The 25392-nt window shown below is 39.1% G+C and overlaps 1 protein-coding gene across 1 annotated transcript in view; it reads left to right on the top strand.

Annotated features, from left to right (window-relative positions):
- The window catches only part of LOC125346931 (dynein regulatory complex subunit 6-like), a 103687-nt gene that overhangs the window by 72702 nt on the left and 5593 nt on the right, over positions 1 to 25392 (top strand). The window contains exons 13-14 of the mRNA XM_048339875.1: positions 7422 to 7505; positions 22119 to 22253. Of these exons, the coding sequence (XP_048195832.1) occupies positions 7422 to 7505; positions 22119 to 22253 (219 nt within the window). The remainder of the gene's footprint in view (positions 1 to 7421; positions 7506 to 22118; positions 22254 to 25392) is intronic.

Here is a 25392-nt window from a genome sequence, read left to right as displayed (position 1 = left end):
TAGCTGGTCTCCCATTTTAGACAAATGATTTGGGATTCTCTGGGGCTAGATTGGAAGGGGAAAAATTGGAGGGGCTGATGACAGAGGTGTGGCACTCTTGAGCTAGATCAGTGGGTAGAACTAACATGGAAAGTTCTTATTCAAGAATATTAACTAGACAAACCTGAATGAAATTGGTGATAATAACTTGTAGAGGATGAGGGTCAAGGGTAGAGGAATAAGAATGATTTTAAAACTCTGTCTTTGAGTGAGTGAAGGGCCCATTTCACAAAAAGTAACAGGCTAAGAAAATGAGTTTCAAGAGAAGCTGACTTCAGTGTTATCAAGTAGGGTTGTTGAGATACTAAGGTGAAAGGCTTGAAGATGGGGAAGTCCTTCACACAGAGGTGTGACTGTGGCCAGGGTCCTGGGGGAGACATGGGACTGAAGAGAAATGTCCACCCAGGAAGAACACATAGGAGCACCAATGCTAAGGGATGGGGGAAGGGTTGTGACAGAGGCTAAAGAAGGAAGGTCACAATGGTGGTACAAAAACCAGGCCAATGGAGTCAAAGGTGAAGCAGAGCCAATAACCAAGGGTCTAATGAAGCAAAGAAATTCAGAGGAAGAGCAGGAAGTGAAAGAATACTTCCCATTAGTGAGACACATCCCTGCTTACCCCTCTGGTATCATTTCACACCAGTGCTCCTCACTTCCTTCCCTCCAACCACCCTTCCTTTTTTTTTTTTCACCTCAAGACAAATTCTTGCCTAACTCAGGACCTTTAGACATGCTATGCCTTCTTCCTGAATGTGCCTCATGCCTTTCCTATGTGCCTGGGTAGGAAGGTGCTAAGCATGCTATCTCTGATGTTGATAGCAAAGGGAAAGAACCTTGGCATAGTTAATTGTGCCTGTATATGTTTATGGCTCAATTCTTTTCCATCGTAAACATCATCCATGCTGTCTATAACTACCAGAAATCACTTGTCAGTCTAGATCATTTCTAGGCAATATCAGTGATGCCTGTTGATCTGTATCTTATCTCTGCTACAGTACAGCAGAGTTTCCTATTACCTGTGGTGTCCTCAAGTAGCCTCATAGCAATAATAGCTGTTGATTGCTTTCAAATGTACTAGAATAGAAAGAAGCCAATGTGACTATTGTCACTGTCTTTGCTACAGTGGAATTCTCTTTTCTCTGGTGCACCTCCCACCCCCATGTCGTCCTCAAGTGTCATTGCTCTTCTACACCTCTCCTTTCCAAAGTCCTAACCCACCACTCCACTCTAATGAAGTAGAACCTTCCAGGGTGCAACTCCCAGCATGTCCTCATCTTCTTAGAGTTTCTCAGGGGCTCCATACTGCTCCCAGTAGAAAATCTAAAAGACCTGATGTGGGGGACCTCACTCTTCCCAGGAGCCCTGCTTCCCTCTGCAGCCTCACTTCCAGCTCACTGGACTGTTCCCCTGTGGCTCCAGTGACACACAGCTGAACCTCCCATCTCCACAGACACACTGCTCTGCCTTCTGCTCCTCGACAAGTGATTCCATCTGTCTGAAACACCCTCTCCCTGATCTTTCACCCAGCAAGTTCTTATCTCTTCAGTTTCAGCTGTGAGAAGATTTTCTGGAATTTCTGTAAAATTTAGGGTTGCCCCTGTTTCTGCTGTGTTTTCTATAGGCCTGCACTGCAAGCCACCAGCTCAGTGTATTTTAACATTTGTTCTCTCTGCCTCCCTCCAACATCATAGGCTTCCTCAGGGCAGAGGCTGGATCAGCTCATCTTGAGGCTGCTGAATACAAAGCCTCGTTCCTAACAAGCACCCAAAAAGTTCAATGAGTGAGTGAGTGGTGAGTGCTGAGTGAGTGAATCTGGCACTGTTTCCTTCTCAACTAGACACTTCAGGCTTCTTCAAATCCCACATCTTCTCGCTCTGCTCTGAGCTTGAGTGGGAGTGATGGCAGCTGCATGTCTTAGTCTGATGATACTCTTGCAAAAGACCACCCATATGCACAGAACACACACAAAGGAAGCCTGAGGTCCAGGAAAGTGGGGCCTCCAAAATAGAAAATACCACTTAGCATCTGAGAATGAGCAATTCCACACAGTAACTAGCCTGGGCTCTTCAAAAGTCAATGTCTTGAAAGACAAAACTAAGCGCTAAGAAGACACAGCAACCACACGCATTCCACAAACTTGAGTGGTCTATGGGTATAAGAAAAATAATTATCTACTTTGTATTAACTATTAGTATATTACTAGTACTCACCTCAGGTTTCATAATGCCATACATGTTATACCATATACACATAATGCTATAGAGTTACATACCAGAACATTGTTATTCCTAAGATTAGATGCACAGAGAATATTTAGGGAATAAAGTATCATGTTCTCTGAAATCTATTTTCAAAGGGTTTGGAGAAATTACTGTACAAATATGCAAAAGTAGCTACATATGTATATGTGGAATTACAAAATTATATTCATATAAGCACGTGAATAAAATATAAATGTTCATATGCACAGTAGTTATGAAAATATAGTAAAATGATTGTGACTGGTGAGTTTTGGTAAGAGGTATAGGAATTCTTTATAACATTCGTTGAATATTTTTATTAGCACATATAATTATACAGGGGGTTTAATTGTCATATTTTCTTTTTTTTTTTTTTGCCAGTCCTGGGGCTTGAACTCAGGGCCGGAGCACTCTCCCTGGCTTCTTTTTGCTCAAGGCTAGCACTCTGCCTCTTGAGCCACAGCGCTACTTCTGGCCTTTTGTATATATGTGGTGCTGAGGAATCGAACCCAGGGCTTCATGTACACAAGGCAAGCACTCTTGCCACTAGGCCATATTCCCAGCCCCTAATTATGATATTTTCATACATGAATGTAATGTGTTTTAATCATATTCATCCTCATACTATTCTTTTTTGACCCTCTACCCCTTTAAAAAGCTTTTAGTGGGACATTTTTAAACTTTTCTGTAAATGTGAATATTTACAAAATAGAGTTGGAGATTACATTTATGTTGGTGATACTCTAAAGCCAGAAGTAGTATGACTCATAGTAAGTACATAGTAAGTACACAACACACAAACACACACGAAGGCAAACACCATCCCGACATTTGGTCACTCATTCATTGCTAGTGTCAATATACATTAGCTAAACAATTCCAGGTGCAAAATTGGAGGAAAATTGTTCATGGATTTTCTGCTCCCACATGTCTGTGTGGATGTTTCTGTTCCTGGCAGCGTCCTGTCTCCCCTCCCACTCACCCCAGTGACCCTCAAACTGAATTACTTCCCAAACAACTCACACTTCCCAAGTGAAGCCACTTCCTCCATCTCCAACACTGTTCCCATTCTTTTCCTTGTCAAGGATCTTTAAGGCTTCCTTCAAGAAATTCTTCTTCCTCTTTCAACATCTCTTCCAGGCCACCAACTCTTCATTCCTACTGAACGCAATCACACCTGCCATGTAGTTCTTCTCACTATGCTCTCACGTACCAACCCACATTCCCTAGACAGGAAAGCTCTGTCTATGTTGCGCAGGGAAAAGTCCATTTTTTCGTAGAATAATGCACAAGGCCCTTGTCACTTGGTCCCTGCTTTCTTTTGAACCTGTGTCTTGACACTCTCTTCAAATGAACCTGATACTGGCTTAGGAATTCCTGGATGCAGCTTCCTCTGTTTCTTGGATGATAGAGGAGCATTTGGGTCCTGGGATGTCTACTAGATCCTCTGATTCTCACCCAACCTACACTGATGCTGATGTCACCAGTTCCCACACCAAGTTGTTTCCTCCTTTTGCCTGGTTATGAAGTTCAGCCTCTTTGGGAAAAGAAACCTCCCTTCTACAAGATACTTTTTTAAGTTTGGATGGCTGGGGACCAGGAAGGACCCACGTTGCAATGATGCCTCCGTCTCCCTGGAAGTGGACACCAGTTTGCCTTTGCCCCACAGAGTCCCTGCTATCCCCTCTCCTCCATATTTTCCTGCTGTCTTTCTGCTCAATCCTTTTCATCTTTTACAGAGGTAAAAGTTTAGCATTAGTCACTATCCTCTAAGACATGCATCCCAAGGTATTAAATAAAACAAACGATGAACTTACAAGCCCATATCTTCCTCTTTAGGAGGAATTTTATGGCCAATAGTTCCAATGATTAAAAAAAATCAATATACATCCATTCACAACAAGCAAGAAAAAAGCACTAATTTCAAATATACAATTAATGTTTTAAAATATACCCAGAGTTGTGTAACCATAACCAGAATCTAATTCCAGAATATTTTTATCTCCCCCCAAATAGACCTTTCCCATTTGCAGCCACCCCATCCCTATTCCAATGCCAGGCCTGCCCTATACAACCATGTATTATTTTCTGTTTTGGTGGATTTGCCTATCCTGGGCTTTACTAGGGATGGAATCCTGCCATATGTGGGCTTTTGAATCCTGACTTCTTTTATTTGAGGTAATTGTTTTGGGCTTATTCCATACAATAGCTTGTGTTACTATATTTAATTGCTAAATAGCCTGGTATTGCATGGATATAACACAGTTACTTACTCCTTCATCAGTTGATAGACATTGGGTGTTGTTAACAGTCACGTACAAAATTTTGTGTGGACATGTTTTCACTTGTCTTGAGTTAGATATCTAATTTCTGGGTTATATGCTAGTGCAGTTTTTTGGAGGTTGCAGTACTGGAGTTTCAACTCACAGCTTCTCACTTTCTAGACAGGCATTCTACCATTTAATCCCCATCACCAGCTCATTTTCTCTGGTTATTATTATTTTGTGAGATGGGGGCAGGTTGCTGGCCCCAGGGGAGGGGGGGGTGCTTCGGCAGAGAGGGAGGAAGTCCTAGGGCTTGAACTCAGGGCCTGGGTGCTGTCTCTGAACTTTTTCTGTTCAAGGCTAGCACTCTACTACTGGAGCAACAGCGACCTTTCCAGCTTTTTTTGAGTAGTTTATTGGAGTTTCACGGACTTTCTTGACTTGAATGGCTTTGAAACACAATTCTCAGATCTCAACCTCCTGGGTAGCTAGAATTACAGGTGTGAGCCACTGGTACCCAGCTCCCTGGTTACTTTGGAGAAAGGTTCTTTCTTTGCGCCTAAGCTGGTCTGCACTGTGACCCTACTATTTACTATTATCACTATAGCTGGGATGAAATGCACATACCGCCACACCCACCTATTCTGTTGAGATGGAGCCTCATGAACATTTTGCCTGTCCTGACCTGACCTGGAACTGAGATCCTGCTGACCTCAGCCTTTCACATAGCTGGGATAGCAGGCACATGCCACCTTGTCCAACTATTTGTTGAGATGCAGGTGGGGGGATCTTTTAGCTTGGACTGGCCTTGAACCATAATCCGCATCTGCCTCCCAAATAGCAAAGATTACAACAAGCATTAGCCCCTGGCTCCCTGCTCCGTGTTTCACTTGTTGAGGAACTGTTTGACTATTTTCCATAGTTGCTACTAACACTGTATGAGGATGAAAATTTGTCCACATCAACCCCTTTTAATGCCTAGCCTTTAAACTCTAGTCATGCTCATAGATGAGTTGTAACATCTCACTATGCATTTATCTAACAGCTTATTATATTGATCAATTTAATTTTGAACTTCTATTTTTCCATGAACAATGGTATTGGGTAACCATTTTAATATTTTATTTTTAGGATGTTTTAGTAAAGTGGTAAAGAGCATCTAGACTGACACATGTCAGATCTAATAAGCACATTTTACTTGCAGCTAATCTTAAAAAACCTGTAACTATTCTACACAAATCTTAATGTACACTTCAGAGATAATTTCATTGGACAGTTTTCTCATAGAACAATAAATCATATTAAATATAGGACAAAGCAATAAACTTTACATTTCTTGGTATTTTTGTTAAAGAATTTGGTTCCTGTTGAGAAATGTCTAAACTCTTCCAATTCTTCTAGCATAAATAAAATATCATTAACATCTGGAATGCAGACCACATGCAATGGCTCCACAAGGGCTTGATGATTCTTCATTTGGAAACGAGGCAGAAATCAATGTGTTTCTAGCAAAAGACACAGTCACAGTAAAAACAAATCAACAGAGAGATTTTATTTGGGGGTAGTATATAGGGCTTCTAAACGAATTTAGAAATCACTGTTTAAATAGTAGCTATAGTCAAGCATTTATTTTTCTTTTCTAGGCTTTTTTTTTTTAAATGAAAGGACCTAATCTGTACGACCAGGAAAACAACAGTATCTAATATTTTCATGAATCATTTTCAATTCTGTCCAGAATGTTGTATTTAAGATTAATGAATGTAAACTAGACCTGAAAATAAAATATAAACAGATGAATACAAACCAAGGATAGTTAGTGGTTTATGCCTGTAGTTGTAGTACTTAAAAGGCTGAAGGAGGATGGGTAATTAAAGGTCAGACTAAGGTATATATATTCCCTTTCACCTCAAATATTAAGAAATAAAAAGAATGAAAGGTTTGAGATCTTTAGGTTAGGAAAAAGAACGTACTGACAAATGCATGCATTAGCTGTTAGGTTTTCAAAGTAGGTAGCCAGGAAGGGAGAATGCCACGTGATATTCAAGCAGGAGAGAAAAGTTTATTACTGAACTGCTGGTCTGTGGCCAAGATGATGCATGGCAGGAAAGAAGGGAAAGAAGGGGCCACCCCCACCCAGCCCTGCCTTATCTAGGGCAGGGGTGGGGGTGTGGCCAGGTGGATTAGAATGTGACCTCAGAGAAGGGGGAGGTAACTGCCTCCAGGTCTGCTTGTTACCCAGGGAACTAGGTGGAGACTTAATGAGGTGGGGGTGCATCTGCTTGGAGCCCTGGGGAATGGACCTTACACTAGCCACTTGGAGTGTTTTCAAAACAGGTGATTCAGTTAGCATTGATCAGGAAATAGGAGTTTTTTGCTTTGAGATTCTTTAACACTTTTTATAAGCCATTTGAGGCAACAGGAAATTTTTTTTTTTTTGGCCAGTCCTGGGCCTTGGACTCAGGGCCTGAGCACTGTCCCTGGCTTCTTCCCGCTCAAGGCTAGCACTCTGCCACTTGAGCCACAGCGCCGCTTCTGGCCGTTTTCTGTATATGTGGTGCTGGGGAATCGAACCTAGGGCCTCGTGTATCCGAGGCAGGCACTCTTGCCACTAGGCTATATCCCCAGCCCCCCAACAGGAAATTTTTACTTAATGATTTTTTTCTAACCAACATGATTTATGCTTTGTTAAATTTCAAAAAGTTACAAGACAGAAGCTATATATATATATATATATATATATATATATATATATATATATATATTTTTTTTAGTTTGCATACATGGTTGTCTTTTTTTTATGCTGTTGTTTTGCACACATAGTGATTGGAAATGTTCCACCTGTGCTAAATTATTCATGAAATGCTCTTTGCATTTTCAGGGTTTGTCAATACTTTCCAAACATAAAAGACTGAAGGAGCTTTCCATATCTGCGTGTTATAAGATCACTGATGTGGGAATTCAGGTAAGATGATTAAAGTCTCCTATTAATGAATTAAGTATGAATCGAATAAACTTTGTAAGTCACAGTAGACCAAAGTGGATGAGAAACTGAACAAGTATGTGTAGTGGTTGAACGCCAGTGAACTTTCCAGTCAAATCTCCAGTACTTGAAGTGACCAAGAAGATTCCCTTCCCTCCTTTTCCCTGCACCCCCTATTTCTTCTCAGGATTCCTCATGTGAGACTCATGTGAGACTTGGAGAGCGATGAGCAGCCATGCGGGAAAATCCCTTTTTGTATAAAGAAAGCATAGTGTAGAATGAAAGTGTTAGTTATATAATCTAGCAGGATGCTGGTGGGTGCTGGGTGCTAGCAACTCAGGAACTGAGATCTCAGGGTTGAGGTTCAAAGCCAGCCTGGAGAAAAAAGTCTGAGACTCTTTATCTCCGATTTACAACAACAACAACAAAAAAGCTGTAAGTGGAGCTGTGGCTCAAGTGGTAAAGCTCAATGCTGAAGAAGCCATGGGAGAGCATTGAGCCCCTGAGTTCAAGCCCCTGCTTTTTGCTGGTTATTTTGGACATAAAGGTTTTGCAGACTTTTCTGCTGGGGTTGGCTTTGAATCTAGTCCTCCAGATCTCAGCCTCCTGAGTAGCTAGGATTACAGATGTGAGCCACTGGCACCCAGCTTCAAATAGTTTTTTCTATATCTCAACTGTATCAGGACAATGCAATAATACATAAAGAAAAAGTGTTACAGGATTAGGAACTTAAAAGGTGTGTGGTAAACAATGTCAGCTCCCTTCCCCAGTTTTAATCTGTGAGTACTAAGGTGCTAATAGGATTCTAAGGAATCTACCTACTAGTGTGAAAAGTTAATAAGAAAAATAAAAGTATTCTGCTTCAGATCCCCTAGAAAGAATTTGGAGCTTTTATTTTGGACAAGATTATAACTCTCTAATAGAAATAATGACAAACATTTAGATGGATGTAACTTATTAAGAGACAAATCAGAAGATTCTTCAAGGGTAAACTATGACTTGCCTGCTATAACTAAAAGTTAAACATGCATTTACACAAAGCTTTATCCAAAGGAAAAAGATGGGTTCTGGGCATCTATTTTTGACTCAGAGAAGTTTAAAAATTACTTTTTAGATGCCTCTTTATATTAAGTGGAAGCATTTATCCATGTATTTTTAAATGTCAAACTACAAAAAACTAGTCTTACAGGTGGGGTTGCAGCCCTCTAGCATGGAGGCATCACCAGGATTTAGAAGCTGTTATAATTTTAACACTAACACGTATATTTAGTCACTCGGGTTCTCAGGTTAGCCCTTATACTAGCACTCTACCACTTGAAGCACACCTCTACTTCTGGCTTCTTGCTGGTTAATTAGAGATAAGAATGTCTCTTGAATTGATCTGCCTGGGTTGGCTTCAAACCACAATCCTTAGGTCTTTCACTTCTGAGTAGCTAGGATTACAACTGTGTGCCACTGGTACCTGCTCTGGCATCTTTTTTTTTTTTTTTTAAGCTTTAAACTTAAAAAATTCACTGTTTACTTTCAGTGATGTAAGAGAAATATTTTAAGGGGGGCATGGAGTAACTGAGGGGACTAATTTGATTAAAATACTGTATTTGCAGAGTTAAATCCCTTTGAACAGTTAGCAATGCACTGAAAAAATAAATGAAGGACAGTGATGTCAGGATCTGAAGACAGGCCCTGTCTGGGGTGTGGGTACTGGTGGGAAAGCAGAGGACAAATAGAGAGGGTGAATGGTGGTAAATAGGATCAAAGCACTCCATGTGCATGTGTGAAAATGGAACAGTGATGCTGGTGGCATAGAAGTGGAGTGGGGAGGGGCTGAGGGAGAGTGACATAGGAGGAGAGTCCAATCAAGGTACATGGTAGACACATGCAGACATGTCAAAAATTCTGGTAGACAACTAATTGATGCTGATAAAAATGTAAAAAAGGAGCTTGGACATAGTTCATTGTTAGTTGCAGAAGATCAGCTGTTGTATTCATACTCATGAAAAAGAATATTTCTTTCTTATCATCTCTCATCCTTTTTGTTTCCTCTTCCATGCTTTTCAAAAGTATGTGTGTGTGTGTGTGTGTGTGTGTGTGTGTGCATGTGTGTGTGTTGGCTTTGTTTCCTCCAAGCCTCACACTTGCCATGAGGTGATTTTTTTTTTTCCTTGCCTCTTCCAGTTCAATTAAGTCCCACAAGGGAGAAAAAAGTAGGGAGGAGAAAGTGACCTCTGCCATTTTCACAATTCCCTATCTGGATTTACAAAAGAGAGCAGAAGGGAGCAAAATAAGGTGATTAAATTGAGACGTTTAGGTTATCTAGAATTTATCAGAGTTCTCTCTCAGTTTTTATAAAATATAGCCCACACAAGAGAATTGCCTTTTGGCATAAGACATTGAAATTTTATAATACACTTAATGCACTTAATGAGAAAAATAAAGAGGTGGTTGTTTTTGTTTTGTTTTTACTGTGGTTGGATTTTGCAATAGTAAGATAATAATAAAAACGTAACTCATTGTAGGGTTTTACTGGAAGCCACGGCACACGCGGACATGTGTCTGGAGCCTCAGATGCACTGACTGTTAGAATCTGGCTTTAATTACTTTCTTCAGCTTTCATTTTTCTTTTCCAAAAATATTAGATGTTCAATGATTATTTTAAATGAAAATTACTTGGTAGCCTTTAAAAACCGTTTGGAAGAGACGTTTGATAGAGCAGCAATGGGACATCTGTTAAGAAACCTTTTCTTGAGAATTTAAGCTATTTACTTAAATCATGAAGTGTCAGGTCTGGCAAAGGAATGGATTTAGATAGGAGATAAGTTTACAGGTATTTGTCTTAAATTGTTTTGAGAGAACCAATGGAATAAATCCAAGTATTTACTAGGATTACTTTTTAATGCTCAATCTAATATTCATTTTCAGTTCTCATTTTTGAGACAGAACTGTGCTATGAAGATATCAACATAATATCCATGCATAAAGTATAGTTTCTTTACACAGATGATCTGTGAGTGCAAGTCTTGCATCTAAGTAAAACTTTCTGATTACTTGGGTGCTGATAAGTTGCACTAGATGACTAAGAAAGGGCCTTAGCAGGGGAAAATCAGGTTGCATTATGATCCCCCCCAAAAGTGACATGTGTACATACAACAATAAATGTGTGTGAAATAAATGTAAACCTACATGTGTAAGTTAAATGTGATAGGCAAATATACAACCACATGTCTAGTATATGTGTATACATTAAACATATTCACATTTTTGTATGTATCACCCTACAAACATTACATGTTATTTTACATACATGCAAGCATACATACATATTCATTACATATATCAAAATGTATATGTGTTTTTGAACTCAAATTGTGTATAGAGATGTATATAAAATAATACCATGGGCTGGGAATGTGTTGTAGTGGCAGAATGCTTGCCTAGCATGCATGAAGCCCTGGGTTTGATTCCTCTGCACCATATAAACAGAAAAAGCCCAAAGTGGTGCTGTGGTTCAAGTGGTGGTAGAGCGCTAGACTTGAGCAAAAAACAAAACAAAAAATGCTGAGGGACAGTGCTCAGGCCCTGAGTTCAAGCCCCAAGACTGGCAAAAAAAAAAAAAAAAAGGAAAAGAAAGATAATAATCATGTCTTTAGCCTAGAAATCTAGACTAAAACTGATAAATGATGATCAGTATTCAATGCAAATAATAGTAATTTGTTAAGAAATTTATTTTGTTTATAGTTTAATTTTAAAAAGATTACTTCAATGATAAGGTTCTTAAGTATGCATATTAGGTCTCATAGAATAAAAGTAATAATATGGAGAGTGGGGGTCTAGCTGTCAGAAGTCTTAGATTTTATACTGATTCTGTCTCTTACACAACCACATGAAGTTAAGTAATCCATCCAGCGTCTCAATAGTCCATCACTTATGCCATGACTACAGTAGGGGAGCAGATAGGAACTAGCACCATAGAGCAGGAGTCAGCTTTTCCCTCCCTCCCTCCCTCCTCCCTCTCCTTCCTTCCTTCCTTCCTTCCTTCCTTCCTTCCTTCCTTCCTTCCTTCCTTCTTCTTCTTTCTTTCTTTCTTTCTTTCTTTCTTTCTTTCTTTCTTTCTTTCTTTCTTTCTTTCTCTCTCTTTCTCTCTTTCTTTCTTCTTTCTTTTTTTCTTTCTTTCTCTCTTTCTTTCTTTCTTTCTTTCTTTTTCTTTCCTTCTTTCTTTCTCTCTTTCTTTCTTTCTTTCCTTCTTTCTTTCTCTCTTTCTTTCTTTCTTTCTCTCTCTCTCTTTCTTTCTTTCTTTCTTTCTTTCTTTCTTTCTTTCTTTCTTTCTTTCTTTCTTTCTTTCTTCCTTTCTTTCTTTCTTTCTTTTTTCTTTTGCCAATCCTGGAGCTTAAACTCAGGGCCTGAGCACTGTCCCTGGCTTCTTTTTGCTCAAGGATAGCACTCTGCCACTTGAGCCACAGTGCCACTTCTGGCATTTTCTATATATGTGGTGTTGAAGAATTGAACCCAGGGCTTCATGCATACAAAGCAAGCACTCTTGCCACTAGGCCATATTCACAGCTACTGTAGGGGTCAGCTTTTCTTGTGACCTTTTGGAAAAGATTTTCTGTGAAGGGCCATATTGTCTGTCCCAACTCAACTTTGCCATTATAGTGTGAAGTGGATATGGGCAATGCATAAATAATAAGAATGGCAGTGCACTAATAAAACTCTACTTATGAACAATGAAATTTGAATTTCAGATTTCTTTATATGAAAACTATCTTTAGCATGTGGGTCATACAAAAATAATCAACAGACCAAATTTACCCCACAGGCTGTAGTTTGCCAACATCTGCTACAGAGTTAGACAGAACTTTCCAACTTTGGCAGACCAAAATTATGTTTCTCTGGGCATTAGATTCCTAACTTGTAAGAAAAATGAAACTAATATAAAAATAGTCTTTGTGTGAGTATTAAATCATCTATGACATCTAAGTAGCCTGGTCTATGACACAGAGTGAGTGTGCATGAGTATTTCCTATTGGTATTGTTATACTTCCTTTAGTTATTGTTATGCTTTCCTTTACTATTGTTATGAAGAGCCAGACTAAAGCCATTTTGAAGTCAGGCCCCGCTTTACCACGAGAACCTGTGATAAGCAGGCCCTGTGAGCAAACCCAGGACAAGCTTATTAGGGCCCAGCAGGTCAAGAACTCTAACCACCTGCAAATGCTTAACTTTAACTGCCCCCAGAATGCCTCCAGCCCTGAGCCAATCAGATTTGTACCCGTGTCCTAATCTTGCTTGCTTAAACACCTGATTGCTGTAACTTTGTTTTTTGTCTTGCTTGAACACCTGATGGCTGTAACTTTGTTTTTTGCCTTTATAAGCCCTGTGCAATCGCAGCTTGGGGCTTCCTTCTAACCTTCGCTGTGTCGGTGGGTAGGACAAGGCCGAGTTGCAGCTCGCCTGAATAAAGCCTTGCTTTTGCATTTCGGAATGTCTGAGTCTCGGTGGCCTTCTTGGTGGTCTTCTTGTGACTTGGCATAACAGTTATACTTCCTTTCCTTTACAAAGAAGCCAAAATATATTAGTAAATTAAAAATAAACAATTTTAATGAGTTTTGTAAATACACCTAAGTTATGATGGACTAAATAAATTTCTGTAAAGGCATTTAAAAATTTATGCCATGCTATAAATTGCTAGTCTTCTAGAGAATAGTATGAGAATAAGCCAAGTGAAAAGAAAACTTTTCTCATAGGAACTGTAGTTTGAAACACTTCCCTGTGTCCACTAATTTAGTAGACTATCTAGCACACAGATGTGCCTGCTTTGGTATTTAATCAGCACTGTTCCTCTAGTAACTTACATCCACGGCCCTAGAGAGGGTTGTTTATTTTTTTCTTCTGCATTATCTTTGTTCAACCTGAGGCATGTTTCTCTATCACTTTCTCAGGTCTAGAATGCAGCCTCCCAGACACCCCTCTCATCTTCCTCTGGTATAAGACTGACTGACTGTTGAATCTTCTATTTTCTAGAACAGATCATAGGGTCCAAATGGGCAGTTGGAGCACTCTCTTACTTCTGATAGCTTGCACTACGGTTTAATTACCTATTAGTTGCTGGAAGTGTTATTATGATTGATTCTTCAGAATTTTCAACATAAGTGATCATTTTATTTGTTAACAGAGATAGCTTTATTTCTCTTTCCAATTAATGTGCCTTTTTTCTTCTTTTAATGCATTCATCATGTCAAATAGGAATGCAGAGAGGGGATATCAATACCTTTTTACTCATCTTAGAGGAAAAGCACTTGGTTTTTCACCATTTAGTCTGAGATTTGCTGCACGATTTGGTAGATTACAAAATTAAACAAATTTCTCCATGCCTAGAGAGAAATTTGCTGAGAGATACAGTTTTTAAACCATGTCTAGGTATTGGATTTTGTCAGATACCTTTTCTGTATTTATTGATATTATCCCATGGTTTATCCTCTTTAGCTGGCAATGTGATAGCTAACATTGATTTCTGAATTGTGTGTCAGCATTTCATATCTAAAATAAATCACTCTTGAGTAAGGTGTATGATTTTTTTTTACATATTGCTGGATTTTATTTGATCTCTCAAGGTGATTTGCCCTTCTTGGTGTTTTTTTGTGCTTTGGTTGTTAGAAAAATGCTGGCCTTTAAGAATGAATTTGGAAGTATTTTCTCTGCTTCTATTTTCCAGAACAGACCATAGAACATCAGTATAATTTCTTTCTTACACACTCTTCTTACACAGTGAAACCATCTGAGCATAGTGCTTCCTGTAATAGGAGTTAATTAAATCATTAATTCAATTTCATCAATATAGGCCTATTCTGATTATTTATTTTTGTGCTAAGCTTGGTGGATTTTATATCTCAATGAATAAGTCTATTTTGTCAGTTAAAGTTATCCAATTTTTGGTCATACTGTTGTTCATAATTTTTCTTACTTAATCTTTGAATGTGCATGTAATTAGGGTGCAGTCTTGCTTGCATTTCTGGTATTTAGTGCTTTGTATCCATTCATCCTCCCTCTCACCCTTCCTACTTCCTTCCCTCCTTCTCTTCATATCTTCCTCTCTTTCTTACTAAGCTTTTTACTTTTTTACTTGATTCTTAATCAATTTTATTGTCATTTACTTCAAAGAACCAACATTTGAATTGGTTTATTGCTCTCTTCTTTCCTGTCTAAACCTTCACTGATTTCTACTCTGTATTCTTAGTTTTTTTCTTCTTCTTAGTTTGAATTTGACTAGTGCTTTTTATTTCTAGTTTCGTAAAGTGGAACTTCAAATTATTGGTTTTAGGTTATTTTTTGTCTGATATATTCATTCATCCGGTACTATACATTTCCCTCTCAGCATCACTTTTCAGTGTGCATCACACATTTTGAACTTATTTTCATTGAGTTCAAAAATGTTTAAAAATTTCTATTGGGAACTGTGTTGACCTGGGTGTCATTCATTTAGAAGAGTGCTGTTTAATCTGCAAATATTTTGGAATTTTTCCAGGACTCCTTCTTTTATTGATTTCTAGTTTAATTCCATATGGGTTGAGGCCATATTTTGTGTGGATTCAAATCCTTTTGTTGAGGATCCTTGTTCCTGTGGTATTGAAGTGACTCATTTTATGATTAACTATGCTTACGTCTCAGTCTTTTAGTGGGCCTGTAGTACAGAATGTAATTTTAATAAACATTTTTCACTCCCAAGATTACTCCTTGCAAAAGAAGGCAATGCCCAGATTAGAAGGAACTGGTGTTCATTGGTTGGCTGGTAAATGTTTTCCTTGAAGAAAGGCTTTGTTACTGAGGAAAGATATTCTTGGTGTATTTTTTGTGTGTTTTAAACAAAATAATAATTACTAATTTATTGTCAAAGTGATGTACAGAGGGGTTACAGTTTCATACGTTAGGCCATGGGTACATTTCTTGTACTTTTTGTTACCTCCTCCCTCATTCCCCCCTTCCCCCTCCCCCTTCCCCTCTCCCCCATGAGTTGTTCAGTTGGTTTACACCAAATGGTTTTGCAAGTATTGCTTTTGGAGTCGTTTGTCTTTTTATCCTTTGTCTCTCAATTTTGATATTCCCTTTCACTTCCCTAGTTCTAATGCCAGTATATACAGTATCCAGGGTACTCAGATGAGATACAGTGATAGCGCGGGGACAGCCACAGGAAGGGGATAGAGGAGGATCATCAAGAAAGGAAGCTATGGTTTCACATTGGCATGTTGAAAGTAATTACAACAGTGATATAACAGTCGTTTCCATAACATGCAATTCATTTCACTTAGCATCAACTTATGTGTTCATAAGGGCATAGCTATTGGGCTCTTGTGATCCTCTGCTGTGACCAGTCTAAACCTGTGCTACTTATTCCCTATGAGGGAAACCATAGAGTCCATGTTTCTTTGGGTCTGGCTCACTTCACTTAGTATAATTTTTTTCCATTTTCTTCCATTTCCTTATGAATGGAGCAATGTCATTCTTTCTGATAGAGGCATAAAATCCCATTGTGTATATGTACCACATTTTCTTGATCCATTCATCTACAGAGGGGCTGTGCTGCAATGAACATTGTTGTTCTGGTGGCCTTAGTGTGTTCTTGTTTGTAGTCTTTTGGGTAGATGCCCAAAAGTGGGACTGCTGGGTCATAGGGGAGCTTTATGTTTAGCCTTCTGAGGAATCTCCATACCGCTTTCTAGAGTGGCTAAACCTATTTACATTCCCATCAACAATGAAGTAGGGTTCCCTTTTGGCCACATCCCTTCCATTTGTTATTGTTAGTTTACTTGATAATGGACATTCTTACTGGAGTGAGATGGAATCTCAATGTTGTTTTGCTTTGCATTTCTTTTATGGCCAGGGTTGTAGAGCACTTTTTCATATGTCTCTTGGCCATTCTCATTTCCTCAGCAGAGAAGTCTCCTTTAAGTCTTTAGCTCACTTGTTGAGGGGGCTGTTGATTCTTTGAGATTTTGTTTTGGAGGAATTTGATTTTTTTAGTTCTGCATATATTTTAGATATGAGGCTTTTGTCTGTTGTATGGCCGGTAAAGATCTTTTCCCAATCTGTGGGCTTTCTGTTTATCTTTCAAGCTATGTTCTTTGCCCTGCAGAAGCTCTGCAGTTTGATGCAGTCCCATTTATCCAACCTTTCTTTGATTTGTTGCAATTCTGGGCCTTTATTAAGGAAGTTTCGTCCTGTGTCTTGGCGTGTTTTTAAGTGGTATTTTCTCCCTTCTTGGAAGCATGTTTTTTTGTTTTTTTTTAACAAATGGTTTTTCTTTGATCTTTACTCTGAGAACTTGGAGAGTAACCTCCAAGGAGGTATAACTCCTGAAAATATGGGGACCCATTTAAAAACTATCTATTCTCAGTCTCCAGCAGCATTCCAGCTGGGACTGGGTCTTTCCCTAAATCCTGACTCTGCCTTCTCCTGTTTCTCCAGTTTTTAGGGATATAGTGTTCCCTATGACCTCAGTCATCCAACAGATCTTGTTTGGGGGATGGGGTGATAAGTTCCAAGCTCTTTATATGACAAAGTGGAAACTAGAAGTCTGGAACACTCCCGGGATCCATGGATATTGACTAAATCAGTAGCCTTCTAAAGGGATGACTAATCTGAGGGCAGCTCCAAACCCAATCTTGAGAGCTCAGAAGTGAAGTCAGTGATAAAAAGTTACAGGAGCCAAGAAAAGAGCTGTCACCCCGTGGGAGAACACTTCATCTATGACTATCTAAGCGCATTCCTTTATCTTCACTACAGGGCTGGTGGGCTGTTTTTAATAGGAGGGGTCTGTGGCTATCTCAGAATTCGGGTGCTTTGGTCATATACAACAAGAGGAGAAATATATATCTATATAAGAAATATATATCTATATCTATGTGAAATTGCTAAATTGAAAAGAACTTAATTGATTAAGTTATATCATGCTTCTAAATAAGATCATGCTCAGACTCTTATTTCAAACTAGTTAGTTTTGTGGAAAGATAATACGTTGTTCAGTAACTGAACTGAATGCATTGTTTTTAGTCCTGGAGGCTGAATATTTGCTCTACCGCTGAGATATTATCCCAGCTTTTTAAAGATGTATCTAGTAGGGGTAGTGGCTTTTACTTGCCCCAGGCCATTTGGATATCTATAATGCCATTCATGCCCATATAAAACTGTCAGTCAAGGCAGATGGAAGCATGTCTGTGCTGTCATGTACCAAATGATTCCATGGACCTCATCTGACCCATGGGTTAGATGTTCTCCACCCCTGAGATGCCTTGTTGTGCCATCACCTCAGAGGTACCTGCTAGTTTCTGCTGATAGCGCATTAGCAGTAGTGGAGAAGCTACAGCCTCTACTTCCTTCATTGTCCCTTAGATCCTCTTCTTTCTGAGATTCTCCATCTTGCCATACTGCTTGGACAATTGTTCTTCTTTCCTTTAGTCGTGAATCATATATAAGCCTGTTAGCCATTCTCTCTAATTATACATTTTTGCTTCTCTTCCTTATTTGACCATTAGTTTAACATATTTGTCTGAATTTAGATAGATATATAGGAGCGCTGAAGAAATGAAACTGGAAGAGCAGCCATGTGGGACACATAGTGAAGTTAACCATAAACCAGAGATCAGCAGAACACCATCCATTGCAGCCTAATCTAGGATTGTCCAGCAAGTCAAGTGTTTCTACAGATGACAGTCCATTTTAGAGAAAATCTGAATGGGAGCTGGGGATTCATTGCCCAGTCCTTTACCTTGGACTATCCATGTTGGAAAATGGAAACAGAACTAGCATGGAGCATTTACACAGATACTCAGGCTGGAAGGTCTCGAGTACCCCCCACCTAATTAGTGAGAGGATATGTCCCAGATATCCCAGGGGACCGTGTGGAGATAAGCATGGGTAGGAGAAGAACGTTTATAAGGAAGCTTATTAGTGGGGCCATATCTCCCACGGGAGAGGGAACAACATGCCATCTTCACCTTATTATCCAGGTATCAGCTTCTCTCTGGGGCTAAAGGGGAAGTAGGTATGTCTTAATGGTGAATGGGAGTGGCTAGTTCTAGTGCAGGGAGTTTAGGTGTAGGTGGATCTGGGAGGAGCTGAGGATCCAAGGTGGGGGGTGGGGTGGGGGTGGGAAGTGTGTGGAATGCTAACAATTAGCAGTCTTCTTACCCAAGAATGGATCATAGCAATCCTGTTTCGATGACATGGACGATCTGGATTGACAACATGGGTCCTGACACTAAAACCTGATTTGCTTCCTGTGATTCTTTCATGATCTCAAAATCTTTGAACCACCGAACTTTCCAACTTGTTATAAAATGTTGATTATGTAATGTTCTTACCAATCATTGTTAACAGATGATAAATGCTGCCAAAATTGATTTCACTAGATGTTGACACATACTGATTTGTAATGCCAAAGACAGATTAAAATGTTGGCTCCATGCAGCAAGAATTTTAAAAAGTCAGTATTGAGTTCTGTTTAGTGTCTAAGATTAAGTCACTCAGGAATTATCAAAGCACAAGGTTTCAATAACTCCACCTCTCCTTCAGGAATAGAGTTATGTTCATGACTTGCAGAGGACACAACAAACAGAGGATTCCTTTCCAACATGGCCTTCTGTGCTAACCTTTGGGTGCAGCAGATACTCTGAACTCAATTAGATGAGGACAGAGGGCATTCAAACGTTTGCCCCTTGTATTTCTTGGCCATACTGCTAAGGGAAGTCTTTATTGTCATCTTGTACTGCAGGTCCAGTATTGGGAAATAATTGACTAAAAAAAATGACAATGATCCCAGCTGGTCTCAGTCTTTGAAATGTTTCCCAAGGTCTGAGGAACAAAGTAATAATTCCCCTGATGGAATTAAAGGAATAGTCATCTGGTACTTTATTGAAAAAGCAACCTTCACGAAAACCTGGAACAACTAGGTGCTTAGTAACAGAATCCAATGGTATTATGGCTATCCATGAGAAGAACTGGTCTCCTGAGTGAACTGTATATTAGAACCACACACACCCAGGAGTCACAGTGCATCTGGGATCAACTGGAAGTTTCCAATAAGCTCCTGCCAAGACACTGGGTCATTAGTTCTTACCAATCATGAGCAAATGAAGTAAACTGACTACTTGCTGTTATTATTGACACAAATGTGTTTCCCATTGCACAGGCAGCTCAAGAGAGTTAGAAACTTGCAAAATATATTTTGATATTAAAAAAAGAATTAGAAACTTGCTAGACCTCAGAGAATGTAGGATTTGACAGCTTGTCGGATTCCCATAGTCTGTAAGATTCCAAGGGATTCTAGACTCATGGGTACCATGTTTCCTTAGCTAAGAAAACAGCTGAAGCTGAGAACTCCACACACAAATCTGGCATCTTGTCCATCTCCACAGGGGAGAACCACTGTCAGACAACTGAAGTTCTGCTTGGCTTACTAAAGGAACATGCACATCTGTCATTTTCATGTTGACCATCCACAAAGAAGAACTGTATGAGAATGCATTAGAAGGAAGAGAATCCTTAGGAGGCCTCTCTTATCCCCTAGGCTACCCCTGGGACATTAGTTTATTCTATGTGAGATGAAACTTGCCAAAAGTTAAACAAAACCTGCTAGATTGTCTGCAGGCAAAAACAAAAAGGCACATAAAATAAATATCAGATTTCTTCTTTCCAACTAATAGCATGGGTTTCCAATTCTTTTGCTTTAAACCCAAGTGGTAAATCTGTTTATGGTTTCCTCTTAAGTGGCACAGCTGGAGTTCGCTCATTGTGACTAGCCTTACACAAACTAAGTGTGTGTGGCAGATCTCAGAGGACTTGCAGTTGTCTGTTAAGGTTTTCTAATAATCACATCTATCCATTCCAATTGGGTGTTGTTCACTCTAGTTCCTCACCTTAACGACCACATCACCTTGAAAGCATTGCTTCCAGGTTTTAAATGGTAGACAGGGTTGCTCCAGGATTCTTCTGGATCAGTATTGCCAGACAAAAGCCAGGTGTTATTTCTGCTAGGTGCTTTTGGAGATTACACATGTTTTCTATCTCCCAATAAGTTCATGAGATACATAGAAATGTTTGTTCTCTTATAGATGAAGAAGCACAAAGACAAATGACAAGCTCAAGATCACAGACAGAACTTTAGATTCTAAATCATATGATTTTTCTATCAGGGTGATAACTTCTCCTCATTAAGTAATCTCTTATTTCATATGTCCCAAAAGAGAGATCAAACCAGTACTGATGGATGGTCAATGAACTTATTTTTTCTTAGAAATCTAAGAGTAAAAATTCTGAGTTGCTATTTTCTTGCAGAAAGTATACTAGGTGGCTGGGTAACCAAGGAAATAGAAACCCATCAACTCTTTCATTTCTCTGCTTAACATTTAACCAACCTCTAGCCTCTTTACATAATGACATAGTTCTAGTCTTATCTGCTTTGCTAACTGCCTCTGCTGGAAATTCTCCATCTGTTATCTACTTGCTAACAAGTTCTTTGCAGTCTTACTGGTAAAACAAGAGAAAATGCAAAAGCAGTGGGAGAGAAATAACACTGGTGGTTTGTTCAACCTGGTGACTCTAGTCCTGAGAGGAAAATAATATTATCTCATTAATATCCATTTTTATATATAAATAGGGAACTCCTCCTTACTGATACACTCGGGTTTCTAAAGTCTAGCACTGATAGCTAAAATAAATGGTGAATTGTTATATACTGGTGTTTCTAATTTGGTACCCTAAGAACCTGGGTTGCTTCAAAATGAAAGATCACCTGTGGCACCTCTGGAATGAATGAGTATGTAGATAACTGTAAGTCATAGAGTTTGGTGATTGTTTCCAACTACTTTCATTCATCTTAATAAATTAACATACTTTTTACCATTACTTGTATTATTCATACTTCCTTTAGTGGATCATTTTGTTCTTATATAACTACTGAGATCTAAGTATCTAGCTTTCTTTTTATTACTCAGTTTCTTTTTTAAAAAAAAAGTGGGAATGAAGATTTAGAAATCCCAAGATAAAGGGGAAAATTCCTAATGACTTCTAGGCCTGTTTTTTTTTCCTAATCTTAAACATTTTAGATGAACATTTTGGCATTTTGAAATAATTCTAGAGATTAGATATTATTTCCCCTAACTAGAAAAGGAAACTGAGGCTTAGGAAGATTGTCTTGCTAAAGTTTTAGCAGTAATAAATGGTAGAAATGAAAACTCAAAAAAATTTGCCTTTTCTCTAAATATCATTCCAGAGTGCTTGCCAGCTATTCTCATATTTGCAATTCTTTTCTACCATTTGTGACTCTAACAATTACTGACCTTTGGGCCAAATTTCATTAGACATAGTTTCAGAAAAAAATACTCAGTGAGCTGTTAAAGTGGTGTGTAAATAACTTTTGCTAGAAGGAGATCTTAGATGTGGTGTTTTACTGTTTCATTTTGTTTGTGGCAGCAAGATGGCAATATTGCCATCTATATTTCAGGGACTAAAATATATACTAAGTAAAGTTTCATAAGTAGAAGGGCATGTTGTATTTTAATAAATGCCAATGCCATGAAAGCCCTCAGATCTTGGAATTTCTTTCAGGGATTCTGTAAAAAGGCACCATTCTTGGAGCACCTGGATGTTTCTCATTGTGCCGAGCTGACGGATGACATTATGAAAACAGTGGCCATTTACTGTGCTCAGCTCACTTCTCTCAACATTGCAGGCTGTCCCAAGGTATGCTGCACTGAAAGGGCTCAGACACGGCAAAGGGAAGCACTGTGGAAGCACCCTGACTGGCAGCAGTCAGAGGCAAAACTCATCATAGAACTTGTTTTCTTTGTCGTGGCTCAGGGATCAGATTTTGTCTTCCACCCCCAAATTTGGAATATCTTTAGCATTTCATTTATATTGCAGTAGAATTTTTTAGGTTTAAAATATAATTCTCATACAGTATAAACATGTGTCAATGATTTATTTGAATAGTCAGAGAACCAACAAAATAAGACAGACAGTCCATAGAGCACTGAAATGAACTTGGTATGTTAAGAATTGAAGAATGAATTGGATTACGATTTTCAATTTAGCCATAGCCTTAGGCTTACATTTTCTACAAGCTAGAAATAACTTACATTTTTTTTCTGGACAAAATTATATTAATATGTGACAGCCTTAATCAGTAGTTCATTAATAGTTATTCAGTTTTGGCCTTAATCATCAGAAAATAGTATGTGAAACAAAGTATAACCCTCTGTACATTTCCTCAGGTGAGTCAAGCAAACAGTACCCCAATATGACATGAAAGGTTCATGCTACTATCTTTATCCTATTTTTGAGTGTGTGACCATTTTATTGACACTTGTATATAGACTGCATATTTAGTGTAAAATAATTTGATTCATATAACAGCTTCCAGGGGAGTTAATACTCCACTGGCAAACACCAACCAAGAGTATTATTTGTTGGCATTTTATTCTTATTCTTCCAGAATATTTTCCTACATACCAAAAAATGTAAGAAGTGGCTAAGGTTTTGTGTGTTGTTTCAAAAAAGTACAATTATTGAATGTGGTGGCACACACCTGTATTCCTAGTGCTTAGGAGGCTGAGGCAAGGGGATAGTCAATTTGAGGCCAACCTGAGCTACAAAATTGACTCTGTCTCAGAAACAAAAGTGGTGGGGTGGGGCATAACTTAAGTGGTAGAACAAACTCCCTAGCAATCTCAAAGCCCTGAATGCAATCCTAGTAATGAAAAACAATCATTCTTTCCAAAGTACAATATAACCTACTTTTTTCTTGCAACATACTATAAACATAGCTCCATGTGAAAAAATAAAAATCTTGGGATTTTTGTTAATTGGACAGGTTTCTCTATTGAAACACTACCAAGACTCAAGAAGTGTAAGGACTCACACAGATAAGAAAAACAGGAGGAAGATCAAAATCAACAATTTTTTTTTTTTTTGGCCAGTCCTGGGGCGTGGACCCAGGGCCTGAGCACTGTCTCTGGCTTCTTTGTGCTCAAGGCTGGTACTCTACCTCTTGAGCCACAGCACCACTTTCAGCTTTTTCTGTTTATGTGGTGCTAAGGAATCGAAACCAGGGCTGCCTGTATGCTAGGCAAGCAGTCTACCACTAAGCCACATTCCCAGCCCCAAACCAAGAAAATTTTGGAAGCCTGAAAATGGACAAATTTAGCAGACTAGAGACAGCCTCCAAGTCCTAAGCCTAGGAAGTGCTGGGGCAGGGAGTGAACTTCTGGTCATACTGGAGTTTGAACTCAAAGCCTTGCACTTGTTAAGCATGTGCTATCCACTGGAAACACTCTACCATAAAAATATTCATGTCTGCCTCAGCATTCTAAGCCAGGTTCCCCAAAATTCCACAGGTGATTTTAGAAAAATGAGCATCTTATTCATTTCTTGGTCAGCTTTTCCCTGCAGATACCTTACCTCTAGCCACTCAACCATAAACCTCATCTTAGCTAATCCTAAAATACCAAATTAAAGCAGATGTAGCTCAAAGCGGGTGGGGGACCTTGTTGCTGAGGCCAAATTCTAAGGCCTTGGCAGTATACTAGGCACTGCTATCACCTTTGATCCATATGACAGTGATTCAAAGTAGGCGTTAATGATTGGAATGAAATTAATAGTTGAGAAAAATAAATAAATAAATCCTTGAACAGCAATAGCAAAATATTTCTCTAATATATCCTTTACGGAGATGGAGCTAAAACAGGCCAGTAATTGCATTTCTGTCTGTCAGAGGGGCATAGGGGATTGAAGTAAATGCATTGTGTATACTGGTTACCAGTTTGTGTGAGTCTGGAGACACAGAGTATCCTGCACAAGTGACCTGAAACAGGTTTGTAATTTAGACACACCCAATAAGAACAGAAGCTCAGAATTTACTGACCACCGGTCCCCCAGAGTCTTAGGAAAGCTGCCATGACTGGATGAGTGCATGCTTCACTAGCACGGTAGCTAAGGGACTCAAAAGCTCCCCACATGGGTTTTATACCCCATGGACAAAATGGCTCAGAGCTAACACAAAGCAGGGAGGGTGTTGGGGCACTGGCAGAATGGCTAAAGCATTCGAGTACCTGCCTAACAACACAAGACACATGTTCAATCCCTATTGCCACCAAAAATGAGAGAAAGGAGAAGAGAGAGAAAGACAGAGGGAGAGAAAGTAAGAGAGAGAGAGAGAGACAGACAGACAGAGACAGAGACAGAGAGAGACAAAACAGAGAAAGGAAGAGAGACAGAGGAAAGAAAGTAAAAAATAGTTACTGAATGTTGTAGTTATGTTATGGTCATGATTTGTAATTGTTTCCACTTTGCTAGTTTTTGTTCATTTTTAGTAACATGCTTATGTTACTTCTAATAGAGGAAATAACTTCATTTAAAATACAAATAGTGGCACACATTGCTGATTCCAGAACTTAGAGGCTGAGGCAGGAGGATAGGAAGTTTGAAGCCAGCCTGGGTTGTATTGCAAGACTCTATCTCAAAAAAGACCATAAAACAAAAACAAAAACAAAAATTTGGGCTGGAAATATGGCCTAGTGGCAAGAGCGCTGGCCTTGCATACATGAAGCCCTGGGTTCAACTCCCCAGCACCACACATATAGAAAATGGCCTGTGACTCAAGTGGCAGAGTGCTAGCTTTGAGCATAAAGAAGCCAGGGATGGTGCTCAGGCTCTGAGTTCAAGACCCAGGACTAACAACAACAAAAAGAAAACCCCAAAATTTTCCCAGAGAATAAAAGAGAATTGTATTGGGAGAAACAATAGTCTATCCCAAAGGGGCTGGCATTAGAACCAGGACCTTGTCAAACTACAAACTACAAAGTAAGATCCATCTTAAGATCCA

Source organism: Perognathus longimembris, chromosome 2, assembly GCF_023159225.1.
Source record: "Perognathus longimembris pacificus isolate PPM17 chromosome 2, ASM2315922v1, whole genome shotgun sequence".
Lineage (NCBI taxonomy): Eukaryota > Metazoa > Chordata > Mammalia > Rodentia > Heteromyidae > Perognathus > Perognathus longimembris.
This window is presented reverse-complemented; position numbering and strand designations above follow the sequence as displayed.